Source organism: Oncorhynchus mykiss, chromosome 3, assembly GCF_013265735.2.
Source record: "Oncorhynchus mykiss isolate Arlee chromosome 3, USDA_OmykA_1.1, whole genome shotgun sequence".
NCBI classification, from domain to species: domain Eukaryota; kingdom Metazoa; phylum Chordata; class Actinopteri; order Salmoniformes; family Salmonidae; genus Oncorhynchus; species Oncorhynchus mykiss.
The window spans coordinates 48,077,332-48,102,448 of NC_048567.1; the positions used below are offsets into that span (position 1 = coordinate 48,077,332).

General features: G+C 41.4%; 1 protein-coding gene across 1 annotated transcript; it reads right to left on the reverse strand.

Annotated features, from left to right (window-relative positions):
• Positions 1–1,769: 1,769 nt before the first annotated feature.
• Positions 1,770–20,358, reverse strand: LOC118958240 (potassium voltage-gated channel subfamily H member 7-like). Its single transcript, XM_036974346.1, has 6 exons — positions 20,115–20,358; positions 15,033–15,126; positions 14,626–14,859; positions 4,131–4,287; positions 2,254–2,437; positions 1,770–2,059 (listed from the first exon to the last, which is right to left on the reverse strand). The coding sequence occupies exons 1-6, from the start codon at positions 20,295–20,297 to the stop codon at positions 1,862–1,864; spliced, it is 1,050 nt and encodes a 349-aa protein (XP_036830241.1). The 5' UTR covers positions 20,298–20,358; the 3' UTR covers positions 1,770–1,861.
• Between the last annotated feature and the right edge of the window lie 4,759 nt (positions 20,359–25,117).

A 25,117-nucleotide genomic window follows, 5' to 3' on the forward strand; every position in this document is an offset into this window, starting at 1 on the left:
TGTACTGCCTTGTGAACATTCCAACATCGCACTTGCTTGTCAGGAGTATGACTCAAAGCTACCATGCAACAATAACACTCCCAGTTAGGCACATTAGCCTATCTACCTAAACAAGCACGTATGGTGTCTGTGTTGCTGGCAGTGTAACATCAAGGGTGTCCATGTACATATTTAATGATGCACATAATTTCAGGAGGAAAACTACAAGATACTTCACATATTGAAATGCAATAAATAGTCAATAAAACCCTGAGTCACACTTCAGAGAGAGAAGACAGGCAAACAGAAAGGAGAGATCTACACTACCGGTGAAATGTTTTAGAACACAAACTCATTCAAGGGTTTTTCTTTATTTTTACTATTTTCTACATTGTAGAATAATAGTGAACACATCAAAACTATGAAATAACGCATATAGAATCTTGTAGTTACCAAAGAAGTGTTAAACAAATCAAAATATATTTTATATTTCAGATTCTTCAAACAGCCACTCTTTGCCTTGATGACAGCTTTGCACACTTTTGGCATTCTCTCAGCCAGCTTCACATGGAATGCTTTTCCAACAGTCTTGAAGGAGTTCCCACATATGCTGTGCACTTGTTGGCTGCTTTTCCTTCAATCTGCAGTCCGACTCATCCCAAACCATCTCAATTTGGTTGAGGTCAGGGGATTGTGGAGGCCGGGATGCATCACTCTCCTTCTTGGTAAAATAGTCCTTACACAGCCTGGAGGTGTGTTGGGTCATTGTCCTGTTGAAAAACAAATGATAGTCCCATTAAGTCCAAACCAGATGGGATGGCGTATCACTGCAGAATTCTGTGGTAGCCATGCTGGTTAACTGTGCCTTGAATTCTAAATAAATCCCAGTGTCACCAGCAAAAGCACCCCCACACCATAACACCTCCTCCTCCATGCTTTAAGGTGGGAAATACATATGGAGAGATCATCCCTTCTCTCACACCGCGTCTCACAAAGACACCATGGTTGGAACCAAAAATCTCAAATTTGGACTCCAGACCAAAGGACAAATTTCCACCGGTCTAATGTCCATTGCTTGTGTTTCTTGACACAAGCAAGTCTCTTCTTATTATTGGTGTCCTTTAGTGGTGGTTTCTTTGCAGCAATTTGACCATGAACGCCTGATTCACACAGTCTCCTCTGAACAGTTGATGTTGACATGTGTCTGTTTCTTGAACTCTGTGAAGCATTTATTTGGGCTGCAATTTCTGAGGCTGGTAACTCTAATGAACTTATCCTCTGCAGCATAGCTGACTCTGGGTCTTCCATCCTGTGACGGTCCTCATGAGAGCCAGGTTCATCAAAGCGCTTGATGGTTTTTGTGACTGCACATAAAGAATCTTTCAAAGTTCTTGAAATGTTCCGTACTGACTGACCTTCACATCTTAAAGTAATGATGGACTGTCATTTCGCTTTGCTTATTTCAGCTGTTCTTGCCATAATATGGACCAAATAGGGCTATCTTCTGTATACCACCCCTACCTTGTCACACCACAACTGATTGGCTCAAATGCATTAAGAAGGAAAGAAATTCCACAAATAACTTTTAAGGCACACCTGTTAATTGAAATGCATTCCAGGTGACTAACTCATGAATCTGGTCGAGAGAATGCCAAGAGCGGGCAAATATGTAATCAATGCAAAGGGCGGCTATTTGAAGAATCTTAATTTTAAAATATATTTTGATTTGTTTAACACTTTCTTTTGGTTACTAAATTATTCCATATGTGTTATTTCATAGTTTGATGTCTTCATTACTATTCTACAATGTAGAAAATAGTAAAAACAAAGAAAAACCCTTGAATGGGTAGGTGTTCTAAAACTTTTGACCGGTAGTGTAGCTCTATGGCCTTGGAGGCCCTGGGTCTGAGACTGGCCTAGATTTGGAATGCTGATGCCCCGTGTTGGGTTTGTTGTATGTGTGTCTTTGCACAAGTAGTACTGTAAGGCTGTCCTCTCTGGGTGAATCATCCATATAAGCCAAGCCTGACACCGAGTCTTTGAATTCCTGATGGCTCCTCTCCAAGTTAAGTTCAGGACTCTGATAATGTAAAATAAATAAGAGCAAACACACACATTTCAACATAAGTGTGCTTCCACCATTAGAAAGTATCTCAGAACTCTTGGAGTCGGTCATCACTTTTCAAATATGATATCAATCCCATTTTTAAAAAGTCTTGGTCCTTGATTGCCATTGTCTGTTTGTTCTGTGGGAATCAACAGTTCAGTACGTACTTGTGGTGATGAATGGCTGAAGCAATGGCTGCTGGTCAAAGCAGCGATTGGCTGACCCCTAACTGCAGGCCTTTGATAGTCTGGACTGGCAGTCACAGTGCTATAGGCAGGAGGTCCCAGGGTAGACTGCCTCTGCAGGAGCTGCAGGATGGTCTGAATATCTGATGTCATCTGGGACTCCAATCTGCAAACACAGATGGAAGGCAGAAATGAACTTCTACTCTTGGTTATAGGGATAAGGGACTGGAGGCTAAGGAGGGATAAGTTTAACACAAATCAACAACTATACTGTCTCTAGGCTATCGCTGTTTTGTTTTTATTGTACAGTCGTTGAATATGTCAAATTCTAGCACTAGGGGGAGCTTGTGATCTATGTTTACAGTATCATCATGGTTGTCAATGAAATCAAAAGGCATGGGAACATGTTTTATCAGCTCTCTCTCTCTAGTAGGAGTCATAATGAATATTCAGTATGGGTGGGGTAACAGTGTCTGTGGAGGGGATTTCTAGCTACCTCACACTCACACATTGTCTGTAATAATAATAATGGATGGATATCCTCCTGCTATCCATCACCGCCTGGTATGGCAACTGCTCGGCCTCCGACCGCAAGGCGCTACAGAGGGTAGTGCGTATGGCCAAGTACATCACTGGAATGTTAGAGGAAGGACCTAAAAATTGTCCAAGACTCCAGCCACCCTAGTCACAGACTGTTCTCTCTGCTACCGCATGGTAAGCGGTACCGGAGCGCCAAGTCTAGGTCCAAAAGCCTTCTTAACAGCTTCTACCCCCAAGCCATAAGACTGCTGAACAGGTAATCAAATGGCTACCTGGACAATTTGCATTGACCCCCCCCCCCCCCCCCCTTTTTTTATGCTACTGCTACTCACTGTTTATTATCTATGATCTATGCATAGTAACTTTACTCCTACCTACAGTACATGTACATATTACGTCAATGACCTGGACTAACCTGTACCCCCGCACATTGACTCGGTACCAGTCCCCGCTGTATATATCCTCGTTATTGTTATTTTACTGGTTCTCTTTTATTTTTTACTTTAGCCTTTTTTGTCAATATTTTTCAAAACTCGTATTTTTCTTAACTCAATTTTTGGTTAAGGGCTTGTAAGTAAACATTTCACGGTAAGGTATTTGTATTTGGCGCATGTGACAAATTCAATTAAGTTTGATTCGATTTGATGTGACATATCAGATTTAATTTGAGGTCTCCTATTCTTTGTGATTATTCCTGCTAAAACTACCACCTGCTGTTTGTCTGTCTGCTCTCGTCAGCCTGCTGGTGCAGGTGTTGTTATCTCTCCTCTCAACCTGTTTGACTGCTTCAGGAAATAATGGGGATTGAAATGTAACACTGCACACGGAACAAGTTTTGTTGTGATGTTGTTTGAATTTGTATTCGTTGGAGAGTGTGTGCTGTTATTTTTCGTATGGTTTAATAACTTTCAGACACAATCTGGGTGACTTGTCTATTTGGGATTCATAGATTTCAGTCATGAGGTGCCGCAGGGCCAGACGGATTCACAAAATGCAACAGTAACAACAATTTACTTTTTTATGTTCATTCTGAATTTCCATTGTCTCCATGAAACAGAATAGAAAAACGAGAGCTTTATGAAATCACATCTGTTTACTGGCCTTTGTACCTGGATTGCAGCTAGATTTCCATGAATGTTAGACATTACATTGTAAAGGTCAGAGATGGCCAAAGGAGTGCAGTACAGGCCTACCTGTTTAAGTGCAGTACAGGCCTACCTGTTTAAGTGCAGTACAGGCCTACCTGTTTAAGTGCAGTACAGGCCTACCTTGTTTAAGTGCAGTACAGGGCTACCTGTTTAAGTGCAGTACAGGCCTACCTGTTTAAGTGCTCTTGGAGCTGATCTAAGCGATGCTCCACCTCTCCGTATGTAATTTCACTGGTGTCGTCATCCTCGCCCCTCAGGTCCTGCAATTGTGCTGACTCATCCAGGTAGTCTTGGGGCTTCTCGCAGTCCCATTTGTCATTGCACACATCTGGCGAGGGAGGGAAACACACATTCTTTACAAGTTCACATGTGGGTCAGAGCATAGGAGCCTGGTAATCACTAAACCAACCAACCAGTACAATAGAACACTATTAATCTTTTGGTGAAAATCTGCTGTGTATTGTTCCTTGTGTTTGTAATTTATTTGCCTAGCTAGTGTTTCAGGAGACAAAATTGTTTTCTATGTCATAGTGGGACGTAGGTCAAGTTCCTAAGCTTCAAGGACAAGATGGCATTTTTGGAGAGAGACAAGAATTTGAGAGGAACCAACATCTTCCTCAATGAGGACTTCTCTGAAGATTTGTGCCAGAGGCGGAAATAACTTATCTTAACTATGAAAGCTACCAGAGAGTGTTGGGACATTGCTTACATCCGCTACGACAAGCTCAGGAGGAGTGAGAGAACCAAGCTTCCGGTTCAGTAGCTTTAGCTCAACAGCACACACTTACAAGTTCCTGATTGACTGACTCTATTAGCCATGTTTTAATTTTTATTTAACTTTTTAAAATATATTATTTCTATTTCTGATAAGCTACCCAGGAAAGGGATAAGAATAGCCCATATTAATATATGTAGCCTTAGAATTAAGGTTCATGAAATCAATAACTTGCTAACATCGGATGACATTCATATACTGGCCATCTCTGAAACTCACTTAGATCATTCCTTTGATGATACAGCAATACAAGGATATAACATCTACAGAAAAGGCAGGAATGCTTATGGGAGAGGTGTTTCTGTATAGGTTCAGAGCCATGTTCCTGTAAAGCTTGGAGAGGATCTCATGTCAAATGTTGTTGAAGTGTTGTGGTTGCAAGTTCACCTGCCTCATTTAAATCCTCTTCTTTTGGGGTGCTGCTATAGGCCACCAAGTGCTAACAGTCAGTATTTGGATAATATGTGTGCCATGCTTGATAGTGTGTGTGATGTTTAACAGAGAGCTCTGGGTGACCTGAACATTGACTTCCTCTCTGTATTATGACCCAGGTTATCACTCAACCAATAGTGTTGGATCTGTGACTTCCACTCGTATGGATCATATAAATCACTAATGCTGTAGAGCTTTGCTCCAAAGTAATATCAGTTCCCATTGGCTGCAATGACCATAACATTGTGGCAATAACAACAAAAGCCAAAGTGCCAAAGGTTGGCCCTAAGGTATGTAATTTATAAGAGATCATGCTAGATGTTGTTCTCTCAGGACTCTTTTGTTGACCAGCATGCACCTGTAAAGAAATTCACTGTGAGAACTGCTAGAGCCCCATGGATTGATGATGACTTGAAAAATGGTATGGTTGAAAGATTTTGTGCAAAAGGTGGTAAACAAGTCAGGCTGCTCAACTGTTTGGTTGACATACTGTAAATGGAGAACTTTTCGGACTAAACTTAACAAAAGGAAGAAGAAACAATATTACCAAACCAAGATAAATGACATAAAACACAACGGGAAAAATATTTTGGAGTATCTTAAATGATATCACGGGCAGAAAATCAAAATCATCTCCATTATCCATTGAAGTTGATGGGTCATTTATAATAAAAGCATTTAATATTTCCAATCATTTCAATGATTACTTCACTAGTGAAGTTGACTAATCCAGAAGTGAAATGACAACATTCAACAGTGAACCCTCATATTGTTTTGTATAAAAGATCTAATAATGAATAATGATGAATTTAGTCAAGTTAGTGTGGGAGAGGTGGAAAAACCATTGTTATCCATCAATAATAAGAAGCCACCAGGTATAGACAACCTTGGTGTGAAACTATTGAGAATGGTTGCAGACTGTATTTCCTATATCTTTAACCTAAGCCTAAAGGAGTATGTGTGTCCACAGACGTGGAAGGAAGCTAAAGTAATTCCACTGCCTAAAAATAGTAAAGTACCCTTGTCTGGCTCTAACAGCCACCCAATCAGTTTGCTGCCTGTTTTTTAGTAAACTGGCGGAGAGAATCGTGTTTGACCAAATATAATGCTATTTTTCAGAGAACAAGTTAACTACTGACTTTCAGCATGCATATACTGTAGAGAAGGGCACTCAATGCGTACCACACTAACTCAGATGACAGGTTAAAATAAATGGATAATAATATTGTTGGATTTCATTGCAGCCTTTGATGTTATTGATCATAAATTGTTATTGAAGAAATTCACTTGCTGTGGCTTTACATCAACTGCCATCACATGGTTGGAGAGTTATTTATACAACAGAACCCAGAGTGTTCTTCAATGGAAGCTTCAGATATGTACAGTGCGGTGTTCCTCAGGGTGTTGCCTTGGGCCGTTACGCTTCTCTATTTTTACAAATGATTTGCCACTGGTTTTACACAAAGCTAGAATGACTATGAATGTGGATGATTCCACACTCTACATGTCAGCACCCAAAGACAGTGAGCTCACTGAAATTCTAAATGAGGAGTTACAGTCAGTATCACATTGGGTGATTAATAATAAATTGGTCTTAAATACATCTAAAAATTCAAAGCATTGTAGTTGGTTCAAAACATTCTCTAAGACCTAAACCTCAACTGGAGTTGTGTATAAAGGGTGTGACCATTGAAGTTAAAGTCCTAGGTATAACATTGGGATGGTCAATTATCATGGTCAAGTCATATTAACAAAGGTGTTGTGACGTTGGGGAGGGGTATGTCTGTTATAAAATAAATCATCTTTTTTTTACACAAATCAAGTGTACTAGTTGTTGGTTTTGTCCAATCTTGATTAGAGTCTGGTAATATGGTTAAGTGCAGCAAAGAATGACCTAGCAAAGGTGCAGCTGGCTCAAAACAGAGCTGCACACCATGCCCTTAACTGCATATACAGAACTAACAACAACATGCATGCCAGTTTTTCCTGGTTGAGGGTTGATGAGAGATGAACTGCTTCTCATGTAGTTTTTATGAGAAATATTACTGTGATGAAAATCCCAGATTGTCAGCATTATCAAATAGCATTCAGCTCAGACAACCATACACAACACCCCACAAGACACGCTGCCAGGCAGGGCTTGACATGAACTTTTTTTAGCCACTTAGGATAGATGTTTTACCTGTCCGAAAGCTGATGTCACTTGTCCGTAACACCATCAGTAAAAGGGTGACTGAATATGACTGAAGTAAATAGGAGGGATCTGAAATCATTTTCTGCTCTTGCCATGTATCACGTGTCAAACTCGTTCCATGGAGGGCCGAGTGTTTTTGCTCCTCCCTTGTACTTGATTAATGAATTAAGGTCAATGATTAGTAAGGAACTCATCTCACCTGGTTGTCTAGGTCTTGAATGTAAAAACCAAAACCCACTAGTCCCTCTATGGAATGAGTTTGACACCCCTGCCATAGACAATGTTTTCGCCCCCTAGCAACCATCCAAAATAATTAACCAAAAAAAAGTTAATAAGTAAATACAAGAAGACTGGCTGGCATTCTACGTGAGGGAGAAGAGGAATCATGACATTGACAAAATATATTTAGTGGAGCCAAATATTTAGCAAGGCCTATCTGGCTGTCTGTGTATGCCGAAGCGAGTAGATGTAGACGAGTGACACAGTCAACGAGTCTCGCTGGATGTGTGTCTTGTGAAGGGTTATAAATCATCATGGGCTCCAGAGCAACCATGCTGTCTTCAGAACTGGAACATTTTAAGCTGAATCACATTCTTTCCTCATCCTCCTCTCATATTAGGCCTAGGTTTCTACATGCGTTGTATGTACTGTAGGTTTCACATTGCTAGAATAATATGGAAATAAGCCTAGGCCAACTACGCATTTCTTTTCAAATGTTTTCCTCAGCTGTAGCCTATTTCTTTTAAATGTCTTGGTATTGTTTGCTCAATAATTATTCAAATGTAAAATATGCAAATTTGGGAAATTAAACACATTATTAGAATAGTTTGGAAAATAGTCTTCATACCTTTAAAATGTGTCTTCGTGCTTTTATAATATTTCAGTTAGTAGGATTAGACTTTTGGTCGTTTGGTTCACAATGGCAAGGAAGTTTTTTTTTTTTTTGGCCTCGCATGCATTCATCATTTATGTATTATAATGCTGTAAGGTTTGTTCAAATTTCTCATTTGATCTTTATATCTTGCTATTGTTTCTTCTATCTCTCTCATTATTACCTTAAGCCTCCCATGTTTCTGGGTTATTCCAAAACAACTTAAAACTTTTTGATATCGCCTAGAGCATGCGGCAGGAGAAATCTAGCATGCATTTAAGAGTGGCTTAATAGGTGTCATGCCCTGACCTTAGAGAGACTTTTTATTTCTCTATTTGGTTAGGTCGGGGTGTGATTTGGGGTGGGCATTCTAGTTTTTCTATTTCTTTGTTGGCCGGGTATGGTTCCCAATCAGAAGCAGCTGTCTATCGTCATACTTAGGCAGCCTTTTTTCCCACCTTAGATTGTGGGATCTTGATTTTGTATTGTTACTGTGTAGCCTGCAGAACGTTACGGTCGTTTATATTTTTGGTGTTTTTTGGTGTTCATCAAATAAAGTAAGATGTACGCTTACCACGCTGCACCTTGGTCTAATTCTTCCGTCAACGAACGTGACAATAGGTCAAGTCATACTCATATCAAATGGAGAGGAAATAGAAAAAAATGGGCTTTTACACCAATAAGACACCAGAGGGTTCACTATAAAAATAGACTTTGGCCAACAGCCCAGATCCTCTGATATTTGAGAGAAAGAACAAAAATTCTAACTGGATAGTTTGCGCTACTTTGGTGAGAATCTTAGCTCTGTCTACATTGTTATCTTGCTTTGTGTAAATATAACATATTAATGCCGAGCCCTACCACCAGGGGTCTCTTCACAGTGACCAAGTCCAAAACAAATTCCTGGCAACACATAGTATTATACAGAGCCATTATCGCATGGAACTCCCTACGATCTCCAATTACTCAAGCAAACAGCAAAACTACCTTTACAAAAGGGATTAAAAACATCGCATGGAACGGCGGGGACTGTGAGGGGACACACACACAAACGCACGCACACACAGACGCGTTAACACACAACTATTTTGTTGTGTTGTTTGTATTATTTTTTGTTGTTGCATTGTTTGTATACAGTTGTAATTGAACATTTGCGTGACTGCCCTTGTCTATCAGTGTATCAGTGATTTGTTACTTGTCCTGTATTGTTTTTTTTTGTATACCCCAGATAGAGTAGCTGCTGCTTCTGCAATAGCTAGTGGGGATACAAACAAATAAACAAATAATGAAGTAGTGGGTCGTAGTCAGGCTAACTCTGGTGTTATCTCTGCTAGACACACTGCTAATGCGTGCTGTGTACATTGATTAATGCTGGTGTGGGTAAGAGCAGCTCTTTTGTGATTTGAAACAAATGACAGGCTGATAATGAACTTTAATCACGTTTGTCTGATGTAGCAGGAGCCTTTGGAACGCCCAGACTGAAATACACACTCCTCTTTCTGTTGTCTCTTTCTTTCTCTCGAAACATTAGGCTATACATTAAATATTAAATGGTTGTCTCTTATTATTATAATCTATTTAGATGTGACAGATTACAAAAAGCGGGAGGAGTGGCTATGTATGTAGAATTTAATTTCATGGCGTCCCAATCTTGAAATATTTCTGTTCCCAAGAAATTTGAGCTCCTGGTTGTAGATGTGTCCATAAACTAGAATACACATTTATTTGTTGCTGGGATTTACCCCCTCATGCTGCCATGGTGGATGCTATTGGTGCTTTATCTGAGTGTTTATTTGACTGCTCTTCCCTCTGCCAGCATCTAGCTGACTCGACGTTAAACCCGTCAACTTCCAGTAAATCTTTGTTTAATTTCAACCATGTACGATCTGTGATGTGCTAGATGCCTTGTTTAAGATTGATGTAAAAACAAATCCACTGGGGCTGATATGCATGATCCATTTGTGCTGCAGCTGTCTGTCCCCCTGATTGCTGAATCATTAACCCATAGGTTTTACCTATCCCCAAGGTTTGGAAGGTGGCCCATGTACTCCGCCTTCACAAAGGTGGTGACCCTTGTGACCTAAATAATTTTGCTTTATATTTTGGATCATTGTCTTGTTGGAAGACAAATCTCCGTCCCAGTCTCAGGTCTTTTGCAGACTCCATCAGGTTTTCTTCCAGAATGGTCCTGTATTTGGCTCCATCCATCTTCCCATCTATTTTAACCATCTTCCCTGTCCCTGCTGAAGAAAAGCAGGCCAAAACCATGATGCTGCCACCGCCATGTTTGACAGTGGGGATGGTGTGTTCAGGGTGATGAGCTGTGTTGCTTTTACGCCAAACATAACGTTTTGTATTGTTGCCAAAAAGTTCAATTTTGGTTTCATCTGACCAGAGCACCTTCTTCCACATGTTTGGTGTGTCTCCCAGGTGGCTTGTGGCAAACTTTAAACGACACTTTTTAGGGATATCTTTAAGAAATGGCTTTCTTCTTGCCACTCTTCCATAAAGGCCAGATTTGTGCAATATACGACTGATTGTTGTCCTATGGACAGAGTCTCCCACCTCAGCTGTAGATCTCTGCAGTTCATCCAGAGTGATCATGGGCCTCTTGGCTGCATCTCTGATCAGTCTTCTACTTGTATGAGCTGAAAGTTTAGAGGGACGGCCAGGTCTTGGTAGATTTGCAGTGGTCTGATACTCCTTCCATTTCAATATTATCGCTTGCACAGTGCTCCTTGGGATGTTTAAAGCTTGGGAAATCTTTTTGTATCCAAATCCGGCTTTAAACTTCTTCACAACAGTATCTCGGACCTGCCTGGTGTGTTCCTTGTTCTTCATGGTGCTCTCTGCGCTTTTAACGGACCTCTGAGACTATCACAGTGCAGGTGCATTTATACGGAGACTTGATTACACACAGGTGGATTGTATTTATCATCATTAGTCATTTAGGTCAACATTGGATCATTCAGAGATCCTCACTGAACTTCTGGAGAGAGTTTGCTGCGCTGAAAGTAAAGGGGCTGAATAATTTTGCACGCCCAATTTTTCAGTTTTTGATTTGTTAAAAAAGTTTGAAATATCTAATAAATGTCGTTCCACTTCATGATTGTGTCCCACTGTTGTTGATTCTTCACAAAAAAATACAGTTTTATATCTTTATGTTTGAAGCCTGAAATGTGGCAAAAGGTCGCAAAGTACAAGGGGGCCGAATACTTTCGCAAGGCACTGTATATATCTGTGATGGGAGAAATGTTGGGTTGTCTGAATTACAGCTGTACAGAACCTTTGGGCAGAATTAAACTTGGTTAAAGCTTCTCTAGAGTCCGTGAGTTATTTACTCACTTACAATAAGAACCTAACACTTCTGATGGTGTTAAATCAGGTTTCCTGGGTATTATGAAAGGTGTCCTGCAGGGGTCGATATCTGGACTCTGCACTTCTTACTGTTTACATTAACAATATCGACTTGTCTGTAAAAAAATGTAACTTATGCTGATGATGCTGTTGTGTATGCTATTGCCTCATGGTTGACCAGGCTCGATCTGAACTACAGTCTGCCTTCATTGTAGTACAGAAAAACTTTCTTGACCTGAAATTGGTATTGAAAGGACGCAAAAAAAATATTATGCCCACAAAAATAACTCTGATTTAAGCATACAGTTGAAGTCGGAAGTTTACATACACTTAGGTTGGAGTCATTAAAACAATTTTTTCAATTTTTTTTGGCAAGTTGGTTAGGACATCTACTTTGTGCATGACAAGTAATTTTTCCAAACAATTGTTCACAGACAGATTATTTCACTTATAATTCACTGTATCACAATTCCAGTGGGTCAGATGTTTACATAAGTTGACTGTGCCTTTAAACAGCTTGGAAAATTCCAGAAAATGATGTCATGGCTTTAGAAGCTTCTGGTAGGCTAATTTACATAATTTGAGTCAATTGGAGGTTTACCTGTGGATGTATTTCAAGGCCTACCTTCAAACCCAGTGCCTCTTTGCTTGACATCATGGGAAAATCAAAAGAAATCAGCCAAGACCTCAGAAAAATAATTGTAGACCTCCACAAGTCTGGTTCATCCTTGGGAGCAATTTCCAAACGGCTGAAGGTACCACGTTCATCTGTACATACAATAGTACACAAGTATAAACACCATAGGACCACGCAGCCGTCATACCGCTCAGGAAGGAGATGTATTCTATCTCCTAGAGATAAACGTACTTTGCTGCGAAAAGTGCAAATCATTCCCAGAACAACAGCAAAGGACCTTGTCAAGATGCTTTAGGAAACAGGTACAAAAGTATCTATATCCACATAACCTGAAAGGCCACTCAGCAAGGAAGAAGCCACTGCTCCAAAACCGCCATAAAAAAAACAGACTACAGTTTGCAACTGCACATGGGGACAAAGATCACACTTTTTGAAGAAATGTCCTCTGGTCTGATGAAACAAAAATTGAACTTTTTGGCCATAATGACCATTGTTATGTTTGGAGGCAAAAGGGGGAGGCTTGCAAGCCGAAGAACACCATCCCAACCATGAAGCACGGGGGTGGCAGCATCATGTGCTTTGCTACAGGCGGGACTGGAGCACTTCACAAAATGGATGGCATCATGAGGAGGAAAATGATGTGGATATATTGAAGAAACATCTCAAGACATCAGTCAGGAAGTTAAAGCTTGGAAGTTAAAGCTTGACCCTAAGCATACTTCCAAAGTTGTGGCAAAATGCCTTAAGGACAACAAAGTCAAGGTATTGGAGTGGCCATCACAAAGCCCTGACCACAATCCAATAGAAAATTTGTGGGCAGAAATGAAAAAGCTTGTGCGAGCAAGGAGGCCTACAAACCCGACTCAGCTACACCAGCTTTGTCAAGAGGAATGTGCCAAAATGCACCCAATTTATTGTGGGAAGCTTGTGGAAGGGTACCCGAAATGTTTGACCCAAGTTAAACAATTTAAAGGCAATGCTACCAAATACTAATTGAGTGTATGTAAACTTCTGACCCACTGGGAATGTGATGAAGAAATATAAACAGAAAAAAATAATTCTCTCTACTAATTATTCTGACATTTCACATTCACAAAACAAAGTGGTGATCCTAACTGACCTAAGACAGGGAATTTTTACTAGGATTACATGTCAGGAATTGTGAAAACTGAGTTTAAAATGTATTTGGCTAAGGTGTATGTAATCTTCCGACTTCAACTGTAGGTCCTGCCTCTAGCTAAATGGTAGATTATTCAGTCGATATCCCTATTGGTCCTAGATTATGGCGACATCATCATTGCACATGTTGATCTTAAGCTTCCACAGGCAGTTTGGAACTCGGTAGAGAGTGTTGCAACCGAGGACAGATGATTTTTATGCTCTGTGTTTCAACACTCTGCGGTCCCATTCTGTGAGCTGTGTGGCCTACCACTTTGCGTATTAGCCGTTGTTGCTCCTAGATGTTTCCACTTCACAATAACAGGACTTAAAATTGACCGGTGCAGCTCTAGAGGGGTAAACATTTGACGAACTGACTTTTTGGAAAGGTGGCGTTCTATGACGGTGCCACGATGAAAGTCACTGAGCTCTTCAGTAAGGCCATCATACTGCCAATGTGTGTCTATAGAGACTGCATGGATGTGCGCTCGATTTTATACACCTGTCAAAATGGGTGTGACTGAATTAACTGAATCAGATAATATGAAGGAGTGTCCACATACTTTTGCATACACTATACATGCAAAAGAAAAATAGAAAAAAGAAGAAACCCACACACTGCTCTTGATAATATCACTGCTCTTTAATAAGCTTTACGTATCGGCCTCACTTTTTAATTAGCACCCTGATGCTTGGTAGGTCGATGTCCTCATTGTGGTTTTACAGACGTGTTTAATACGTTTTATGTACACACTTTATTAGAATATTTATGAAATGCATATTGTTATATTTGGTAGCACTTATTTGTTTTCCCTCGACTCCAACCCCATTCGATGTGTGGAACGGATGTGGGTGGGGCTGTGTACATAAGATTGCTAATTTAAAAAAAACTCACAAAAGCTCTGACTAAGGCCGTGAGGCCGATACTTAAAGCTTATTAAAGAGCAGTGATACTATCAAGAGCAGTGTGCTGGTTTCTTCTTTTTTCTCATTTTATTCAACAGTTACAGCGCACCTGTAAAAATGATAGCTCAGATGTGCTAGTGCCTTTTGAATTTTGGTATACACTATGTATGCAAAATGCACCATACTGGCTATATTTCTGTATTTAGAAAGTTACATATCTTGAAAACTTGATTGCTGACGAGCTAAATATGTTGGGACTATATCAACAATGGATAATGAAACAAATGTTGCTCAATGTTTGAGCACAGTAAGGGTTAGGATTGTATTTCTGCTTACCAATGTTATTGTCATAAGAGGGAGTTCTCTCCATGCTGTCTCGTGCCTGGATGTCTCTGGTGTTACTGGAGTCGAGCCCCAGTGCAGGGTCTTCCACCGAGGGACACCCCTGGATGGCTGGCCCCAGGGACCTCTGCTCCTCCTTCCCTGAGTGTTTCAGGTCAACTGAAGCTCTCTTTAGTCCTGAGTAGGACTCCCTCTCCGAGCTGTTTTCCGTTTCCTTGTTGCTTCCTCCTGTGGAATTGTAATCAACACGAGTCAGTGGAACACACCCGTGCTTCTAGTGCCACGGAAAGAATGCACTGAACTCTTCTGGGACTTAGAAAGGTGCTCAGTGAAAAATAACAATAAAACAAATGCATGCACAAAAGCAAGCGCTCGTTTCGGAGAATGAATATGGAACCCACCTTTAGTTGGATGTGGTGTGAAGGAGATTCTTCTTGCGCTCTTTGTGCTCTTAACATCTTCTGGATCGGAATCACTAACGTGAGAATACGCAGCCTGTGTAGATGGAAACATCAACACATACAATCACTGAAACGGCATTCTAAATGGCACCTTATTCCCTTTATAGTGCACTTATTTTGACCAGGGCCCAGAACTCTGGTGAAAGTAGTGCTCTAAATAGGGAATAGGGTGCCATTTGAGATGCACACTGCGCCCGTCTCGCAAATGTAATATAATATTATGTACAACTTTTGACCAGGGGCCAGGGCTATGGTCAAGGTAGTGCTCTAAATAAGAAATAGGGTGCCATTTGAGATGCACTTTAGGCCCATCTCCTAAATGTAATGTAATATTATATAATGAATATTGTATAATCTGCTACAGCAACATATTATAGCAGTGGCCATGAGCATAGTTAAAGGCCCAGTGCTGTCAGACACTTGATTGTCCTGTGTTTTATATACACTCACCGGCTATTTTATTAGGTGCACCCATTTAGGGTCAGACCCCCCTTTGCCACCAGAACAGCCTGAATTCTTCGAGGAAGTCTACAAGGTGAAGGAAACATTCCACAAGGATGTTGGTGCATGCTGACGCGATGGCATCATGCAGTTGCTGCAGATTGGATGGAGGTACATCATGCTGCGAACAGCCTGTTCCATCTCATCCCAAAGGTGCTCTATTGAGTTGAGGTCTGCGCACGCCACTCAAACAAACAGAACTCGCTATCATGTTCCAAGCGATGTTTTCCACTCCTCAATTGTCTAATATTTGTTTAATCTTGTGCCCACTGGAGGCGTTTCTTCTTGTTATTAGCTGATAGTAGTGGAACCCGGTGTGGTCGTCTGGTGCAATAGCCCATCTGTGACAAGGATCAACGAGTTGTGCGTTCTGAGATGCTGTTCTGCACACCACCGTTGTACTGTGCCATTATTTGTCTGTTTGTGACCCACCTGTTCGCTTGCACGATTCTTGTCATTCTCCTTTGACGTCCCTCATCAACGAGCTGTTTTTTGCCCCCCCCCCCCCCCTCGCACCACTATCTGTAAACCCTAGACACTGCTGTGTGTGAAAAACCCAGGTTAGCCCACCTGACACCGGCGATCATACCACACTCAAAGTTGCTTAGGTCACTAATTTTGTCCATTCTAATTTTCAATTGAACAGTAACTGAATGCCTTGAGTCCTGTCTGCCTGTTTTATATAGCAAGCCAAGGCCACCTGATTGACTGTCTGTAGGAGCGATCCATTTATGTGAATGGGGGTGGTGTACCTAATAAACTGGTCAGTATTTCCACACTATGAGGTTTGAATAATACTGTGAAATTGTGAAAATGATGATAATGCCAAGTGCTGTTGAAAAGGCTGTCTGATATCTCAACCTGTTTTGGTGGGATGGAGTATTTACATGCCTGCCTAGTGACATCACCAGGTGGCAAATTAGTTAATAGACCAATAAGAAAGAGTTCCAAACCTCTCTGCCAATAACAAATCATTTTTTGTTTTCCCCTCCCTACTCAGACCATTCACAGAAGCTTTTTTTTTTTTTTGTCCATTTTAATTGAAAACAAACACTGTGAGCTAGTTAATTGTTACCCAGAAGTTATTCAACATTGAGATAAAGAACAGCTGCATTGGACCTTTAAGGAATGCTAAGTAAAGTCAGTGTAGATGACCTTTTCGAATACTTTAGAATACAGGGAGTGGTTTTTGAAATAGTATTACTGATTTACCAGGATTATATTTAAGTGATAATGCCCTCGAAGCCGGTGTTTGGCCGGCAAACTGTGCCAATATATCCTCCAAACACTGGCTTCGAGGGCGTTATCACATTTATACAACGGGTTGCCAACATATTCAAATAATGATTTACATACACTACCATTCAAAAGTTTGGGGTCACTTAGAAATGTCCTTGTTTTTTATTAAAGAAAGGCTCATTTATTTGTCTATTAAAATAACATCAAATTGATCAGAAATATAGTGAAGACATTGTTAAAGTTGTAAATAACCATTGTAGCTGGAAGCAGATTTTTTAAATGGAATATCTACATAGGCGTACAGAGGCCCATTATCAGCAACCATCACTCCTGTGTTCCAATGGCACATTCTGTAAATTAATCCAAGTTTATAATTTTAAAAGGCTAATTGATCATTAGAAAGCCCTTTTGCAATTGTTAGCACAGCTGAAAACTGTTGTACCGATTAAAGAAGCAATAAAACTGGCCTAAAGATCTCATACAACCCTGTGTACTACTCCCTTCACAGAACCGTGTAAACTGGCTCTAACCAAGTATGTATTTTCAGTTTCAATGAGTTGTAAAAATGTCTCAGAGAACTCTGCTGAATTCCCTCAGTTTAAGGTCAGCTAAATTAACCTAGGCTACTTAACATTACTTGCTCTGTATTTTAAGTTGTTATATTATCATTAGAAGTCTATTATCAGGTAAAAGCATATACTTATTATTAATAATTTCTCAAATATTTATTAGCTAATCATTCAGTCGAATATGCTATACGCAATATACAGATATTGAAGTTGTCTTTGAGCGTTAAGGGAACTCGGTCCACGAAATTGTTATTATATTTTTCAATCTTGAAATACAAGGGTGAATGTTATTAATCAGTGACTGAAATTTTGCGCTACGTGATATTCACTTCTGAACTTGGAGACTTGGAGAGCACTCAAAGTGTTGTAGAACGCCCCTCTGAATAACGGGGCATGGTTTTGGCATAACTGCGTTGGGAAAAAGAAAGACGGCATCAGGACACTGTTGTTCAGAAGAGCTAGTCAACAACTAAGTTAACACAATCACTTCAAAATGAAGCTGGAAAGACTGCAAACTATCTGCACTTTGTTTCATTTTACCTTGTTAAAATTTTAATTTCTTTGTATACAGTCCATTCGGAAAGTATTCAGACCCCTGGACTTTTCTCACATTTTGTTACGAAACAGCCTTATTCCAAAATTGATTTAAAAAAAAAATCCTCATCAATCTACAGACAATACGCCAGAAGGCAGGTTGTCAGAAATTTTAGCAAATATATTCAAGATTTAAAAAACCTGAAATACCTTATTTACATAAGTATTTCAAACTCTTTTCTATGAGACTCAAAACACCTGTCTATATAAGGTCCCATAGTTGACAGAGCATGTCAGAGCAAAAACCAAGCCATGAGGAATTGTCTGTAGAGCTCCTAGACAAGATTGTGTCGAAGCACAGATCTGGGGAAGGGTACCAAAACATTTCTGAAGCATTGAAGGTCCCCAAGAACACAGTGGCCTCCATCATTCTTAAATGGAATAAGTTTTGAACCATCAAGACTCTTCCTAGAGCTGGCTGCCCTGCCAAACTGCTCAATTGGGGGAAATGGCATTGGTCAGGGAGGTGACCAAGAACCCGATGGTCACTCTGACAGAGGTCCAGAGTTTCTCTGTGGAGATAGGAGAACCGGCCAGAAGGACAACAATCTCTGCAGCACTCCACTAATCAGGCCTTTATGGTAGAGTGGCATGACAGAAGCCACTCCTCAGTAAATGGCACAAGACAGCCTGTTTGGAGTTTGCCAAAAGGCACTTATAGACTCTCAGACCATGAGAAACAAGATGCTCTGGTCTGATGAAACCAAGATTTAACTCTTTGGCCTGAATGCCAAGCGTCATGTCTGGAGAGAAATCTGGCACCATCCCTACGGTGAAGCAAAGTGGTGGCAGCATCATGCTGCAGGGATGTTTTTCAGCGGCAGGGACTGGGAGACTAGTCAGGATCTAGGGAAAGATGAACGGAGCAAAGTACAGAGAGATCCTTGATGAAAACCTGCTCCAGAGTGCTCAGGACCTCAGACTGGGGCAATGGTTCACCTTCCAACAGGACAACAACCCTAAGCACACAGCCAAGACAACGCATGTCCTTGAGAAGCTCAGTCAGAATGTCCTTGAGTGGCTCAGTCAGAGCGATTGAACATCTCAGGAGAGACCTAAAAATAGCTGTGAAGCGACAGTCCCCATCCAATCTGACAGAGCTTGATGGAATCTGCAGAGATGAATGGGACGAACTCCCCAAATACTGGTGTGCCAAGCTTGTAGCGTCATACCCAAGAAAACTCTAGGCTGTAATCGCTGCCTAAGGTGCTTCAACAAAGTACTGAGTAAAGGGTCTGAATACTAATGTAAATGTGATATCTGTTTTTTCTAAATTTGCAAACATTTCTTTAAAACTATTCATTATGGGGTATTGTGTGACGATTGATGAGGGGGAAAAAAAACTATATAATACATTTTAGAATAAGGCTGTAACGTAAGGAAACGTGGAAAAAGTTAAGGTCATAAAAATGATGTCAGCTGATTCATGATAACGACTGGCTGAGAAACGTTGCCTGCCTGTCTGTCTCGTTCCGACTCCCGACACCTTCATTACTATGGGACAGCTGGAGATTGAATCTGAATATTGAAACAAGGTTGCAAATGTTGGACAGACAGACAGGAAGGTTTATACAAATCTCCGCTGTTGAAAACAAAATGTTATTCTAAAGAAAATGTGAGATAATGTCTAGATGGTTTTTATAGTGGAGATCAAGTTTATAAAGTGCCCGGCTGGGTTGATGAGACAGTGGATTGCGCAGTCAGATGGAACAGAGTAAATTGGCATTTTAACATCATAGATTTAGCCGGTGGTAACTTGTGGAATAGACACTGGCTGGAATGTGGTTTTAACCAATCAGCATTCAGGATTAGACCCACCAGTTGTATGAAATATTTTATCTTAGACAATCTCATATGGCAAGTCTTATTTGTTTCTGTTATTGTCAGGACTTCATTGTTAGAATATGATACAGCATAAGATGCATCCCAAATGGCACCCTGTTCCATATACTCTATAGTGCACTACTTTTGACCAGAGCCCTACGAGCCTTGCTCACTAAAAGAAGTTCACTATAAAGGGAATATTGTACCATTTGGGACACTACCCATGTTTACTGACCATACAGTTTTGACAGACAACCCAATAGGCTTGTGTTAGGACCATCTGATGTAAATGTACCTTGCCATTCTCGTCTCTGAGGTCAAATGTCAGCTCCAGATTTTTCCGGAAAAAATCTGCGAACTCAGGGTACATGTCAAGCACCTCCAAGAGATCTTCCCTCTGGATCGTGTGCAGGTCACAGTAACTCAGGGCTCTGACGTCCGCATTGGACTTCCCAGGCTTGGAGTACAGATGGATCATTTCTCCAAAGATGTCATTCTTCCCTGGTGAGTAGAGAGCGAGAGAGTAGATTGGGTTAAGTTCTTAGAGAGAATTATCAGAATACTCTAGCCATCAGGAGATCTGGTTTGAGTCTCTCAGTAAATATAAGATAATCATAAACTCGTCTCTTTTTCAGGACCCTGTCTTTCAAAGATAATTAGTCAAAATCCAAATAACTCCACAGATCTTCAATGTAAAGGGTTTAAACACTGTTTCCCATGCTTGTTCAATGAACCATAAACAATTAATGAACATGCACCTGTGAAACGATCATTAAGACACTAACAGCTTACAGACGGTAGGCAATTGAGGTCAGTTATGAAAACTTAGGACACTAAAGAGACCTTTCTATTGACTCTGAAAAACACCAAAAGAAAGATTCCCAGGGCCCCTGCTCATCTGCGTGAACGTCCCTTAGGCATGCTGCAAGGAGGCATGAGGACTGCAGATGTGGCCAGGGCAATAAATTGTAATGTCCGCACTGTGAGACGCCTAAGACAGTGCTACAGGGAGACAGGACGGACAGCTGATCGTCCTCGCAGTGGCAGACCACGTGTAACAACACCTGCAACAGGATCGGTATATCCGAACATCACACCTGCGGGACAGGTACAGGATGGCAACAACAACTGCCCGAGTTACACCAGGAATGCACAATCCCTCCATCAGTGCTCAGACTGTCCGCAATAGGCTGAGAGAGGCTGGACTGAGGGCTTGAAGGCCTGTTGAAGTAAGGTAGGTCCTCACCAGACATCACCGGCAACAATGTCATCAATGGGCACAAACCCACCGTCGCTGGACGAGACAGGACTGGCAAAAAGTGCTCTTCACTGACGAGTCGCAGTTTTGTCTCACCAGGTGTGATGGTCGGATTCGCGTTTATCGTAGAAGGAATGGGTGTTACACCAAGGCCTGTACTCTGGAGCGGGATCGATTTGGAGGTGGAGGGTCCGTCATGGTCTGGGGCGGTGTGTCACAGCATCATCGGACAGAGCTTGTTGTCATTGCAGGCAATCTCAATGCTGTGCGTTACAGGGAAGACATCCTCCTCCCTCATGTGGTACCCTTCCTGCAGGCTCATCCTGACATGACCCTCCAGCATGACAATGCCACCAGCTATACTGATCATTCTGCGCATGATTTCCTGCAAGACAGGAATGTCAGCGTTCTGTCATGGCCAGCGAAGAGCCCGGATTTCAATCCCATTGAGCACGTCTGGGACCTGTTGGATAGGAGGGTGAGGGCTAGGGCCATTCTCCCCAGAAATGTCTGTGAACTTGGTGGAAGAGTGGGGTAACATCTCACAGCAAGACCTGGCAAATCTGGTGCAGTCCATGAGGAGGAGATGCACTGCAGTACTTAATGCAGCTGGTGATACAGATACAGACTTTTGATTTTGACCCCCCCTTTGTTCAGGGAGACATTATTCAATTTCTGTTAGTCACATGTTCAGTTCATGTCTCAGTTGTTGAATCTTGTTATGTTTATACAAATATTTCCACATGTTAAGTTTGCTGAAAATAAACGCAGTTGACAGTGAGAGGACGTTTCTTTTTGTGCCGCGTTTATATTCTCAGAAGATCAGGAGAACGGCTCTGTCTGTCTGTGTGTAACACAGGAGACTGCTGAGGAAAGCGCAGCTCATAATAAAGACTCTAATGGAGCATAGGGAATGGCATCAAACACATGGAAACCATGTGTTTGATACCATTCCACTTAAGGTGCCACCCACCTCCTGTGGAGTGTAGACTAATGCACTCGACTGGTGTGGAGAAGGACGGCCGGTCTGGGTTTGCCTTTGAGGATCTGAAAAGTATAGTGCCTATTTTCTTTCTGTCTCTATATGCGTTGTCAACTCAAGGTCTGTACATCAGTGGTCTTGATCCATGATTTAAACAAAGTAATACAGTATACAGTATATCCGATAGAAACAACTTTGATGTGATGAGCACCGTTTGAGTTAGTGATCAACATACTTTGCTGAAAATACAAAAAGGAATCGACTGTTGTGATAATGAGATGCAATGCATTTGTTAAATTTGGAATTACTCTTGTATAATGAATTATATTATGCTCTTTACAAACGTGAGAGACCAGTTTGTCAGCTCTCAGCGGGTGGCGTGTATACAGAGTGTATAGTTTAAAGGGCATCTTAAGCCACTCGTCATCGGGCTTAAGGCGGCCTTTCAGTGGTGCCAGGTCTTAGTAAATGTCAACCCATGTGCAGAATTTTGTGTGAATGAGATGCAATAGGTTGGACTGCTGTGTTGCTTTAAGTGACCTATGAGGAGTGGCCTCCAGCCTCAGTGTTCCACCTCAGCAGGGACCAGATACTTCCCTAACACACGACTGCAGCACAGCAGAGTGGCTCAGAGTAGAGGCCCACACTCAGCTCTCACACCAAGGCTTTGTATCATGATTACAATAGAACACTTGCTTACAATAGAACACTAGCCTACTACAAACAATTCACATGTTTTTGGTTCTCAAAATCCATTAAGCCTGTACATACAAATGGATTTCTCTGTGATATATTAATACTATATGTTTTGTTATCAAATACGCTGATCTACAGTACGAGATTGGCATATTCAACACCTGAATGTATTTTATACTAGTTACTACTAGTCTTATCTGGTTAGGATTTCCTCGCTATCCACATTGGATCTGGGACGATTCTGGGCGAGAGTCGGGGCACTTGGGCTGAGAGTCAGACTCAGTGTGAGTTATCTGGCCCAAATGGGGCTCGGGCCGATTGTGGCTACTTGGGGCTCGGGCCGATTGGGGCTACTCTCTACTCTCTGGCAGATGATTACACGGACTGCTTTAAATAACATTTCATTATTTATATATTTTCCCATATTTTCTAATTGTTTTTGTGATAAAAAAAAATAGAATTAACATTTCAATTAAATTCTTTAAGAGTCCTGTTTAAGTAGTATTTTAGGATTTGGAAACTTTGTGCAATGAAATTGACAAGCATTAAAAACCTTGTGCATGGAGCCTCCCGAGTGGCACAGTGGTCTAAGACACTGCATTGCCGTATAAACTGCGTTGCTACAAATGCTAGTTTGATACCTATGCCGGCAGTGACCGGGAGACACATGAAGCGAAGCACAATTGGCCCAGCGTCGTCTGAGTTAGGGGAGGGTTTGGCCAGCCTGGATGTCCTTGTCTCATCATGCTGTAGCCACTCCTGTGGCGGGCCGGGTGCATGCACACTGAAACTTTGTTTTCTACGACAAAACATTTTTTTCGGGCCGATGGGTATAATTTGTATGCATAAAATGTGTAATAGTAATATTTAAAATAACTAAATTACTAAATGTGCATCGGGCCGCTTCTGGGGGTATTCTGGTAAGATGCCGGCAAAGTAGGCTGAATTCCGGTAGACGGAAACGGCCCAATGTACTTGGGGCGATTCTGGGCAGTCATTCATTTTGAATCCGGGCCAAGACCTACACCCAGGCTGATTCAATCAGTTCCGCCACCCCGGGAAGAGGGCCGCTTCTGGGCCGCTTCCTCATTGCTAGCTGGGTTTCCTTCTCACATTTAGACAAGAACAGTGACTAGAGAAATTAGTGGTGCCAGTTCATAAAGGAAACCCGAATGCCCTGCTACCAATTAGAGGCTAGTATCAATAACTTCTATCTTATTGGGTGGGTATTTAATCTTTACGGTTCTGCTGCCGTTTGCAGCTACTGCTACTATGTGATGGCTTCTTGCTTTGCATCAACGCTGCTGTGTAACTAGATGTTTCTCGCTATGGTGCTGTGTTCTGATATAATATTTTCTTTGCGAATGCTCACTAGCAGAGTTTGAACCTCGTCCACGTCGTTCAACATGGTCATGTTGCAATGTTTGGCTGCTGTGAGGATGTCACTGATTGCGAGAATCAACCATGTTGCTGCTCTATTGTTGTCAGTCAATAGCGGCTACAAACTAGCTAGCTAAGTAGAATTAGCCTCGGGAGTAGCCTATCATATATATCAAACTACTCGTTTGTTCCCAATACCTGCTTTCAGGCAGATACGGCGCGCTCCGTGAACACACACCCCATCATGGGGAATCATCCCGTCAGAAAAAAGAAGGAAGAAGCCTATGCTAGGCTAGCATACAGGCAATGCGTCGAAATATATAGGAGTTAGTAGCAATGTTTTTTAATAATGATTAGGAGATTAATTGTATTGGTCACACACACACATATTTAGCAGATGTTATTGCAGGTGTAGCAAAATGCTTGTGTTCCTAGTTCCAACAGTGCAGTAGAATCTAACAATTCACAGCAATACACAGAAATCTAAAAGTAAAATAATGGAATTAATAAATATATAAATATTAGGAGGTTGAATGTCAGAGTGGCATTGGCTAAAATACAGTAGAGTACACTATATACATATGAAATGAGTAAAACAGTATGTAAAACATTTTTAAAGTGACTAGTGTTCCATTATTAAAATGACCAGTGATTCCATGTCTATGTACACAGGGTAGCAGCCTCTTTGGTGCAGGATTGAGTAACCGGGTGGTAGTCGGCTAGTGATGGCTATTTAACAGTCTGATGGCCTTGAGATAGCTGTTTTTCAGTCTCTCTGCCCCAGCTTTCATGCACTAGTACTGACTTCACCTTCTGGATGATGACGGGGTGAACAGGCCGTGGCTCGGGTGGTTATTGTCCTTAATGATCTTTTTGGCCTTCCTGAGACATCGGGTACTGTAGGTGTCTTGGAGGGCAGGCATTGTGCCCCCAGTGATGCGTTGGGCAGACAGCACCACCCTCTGAAGAGCCATGTGGTTGC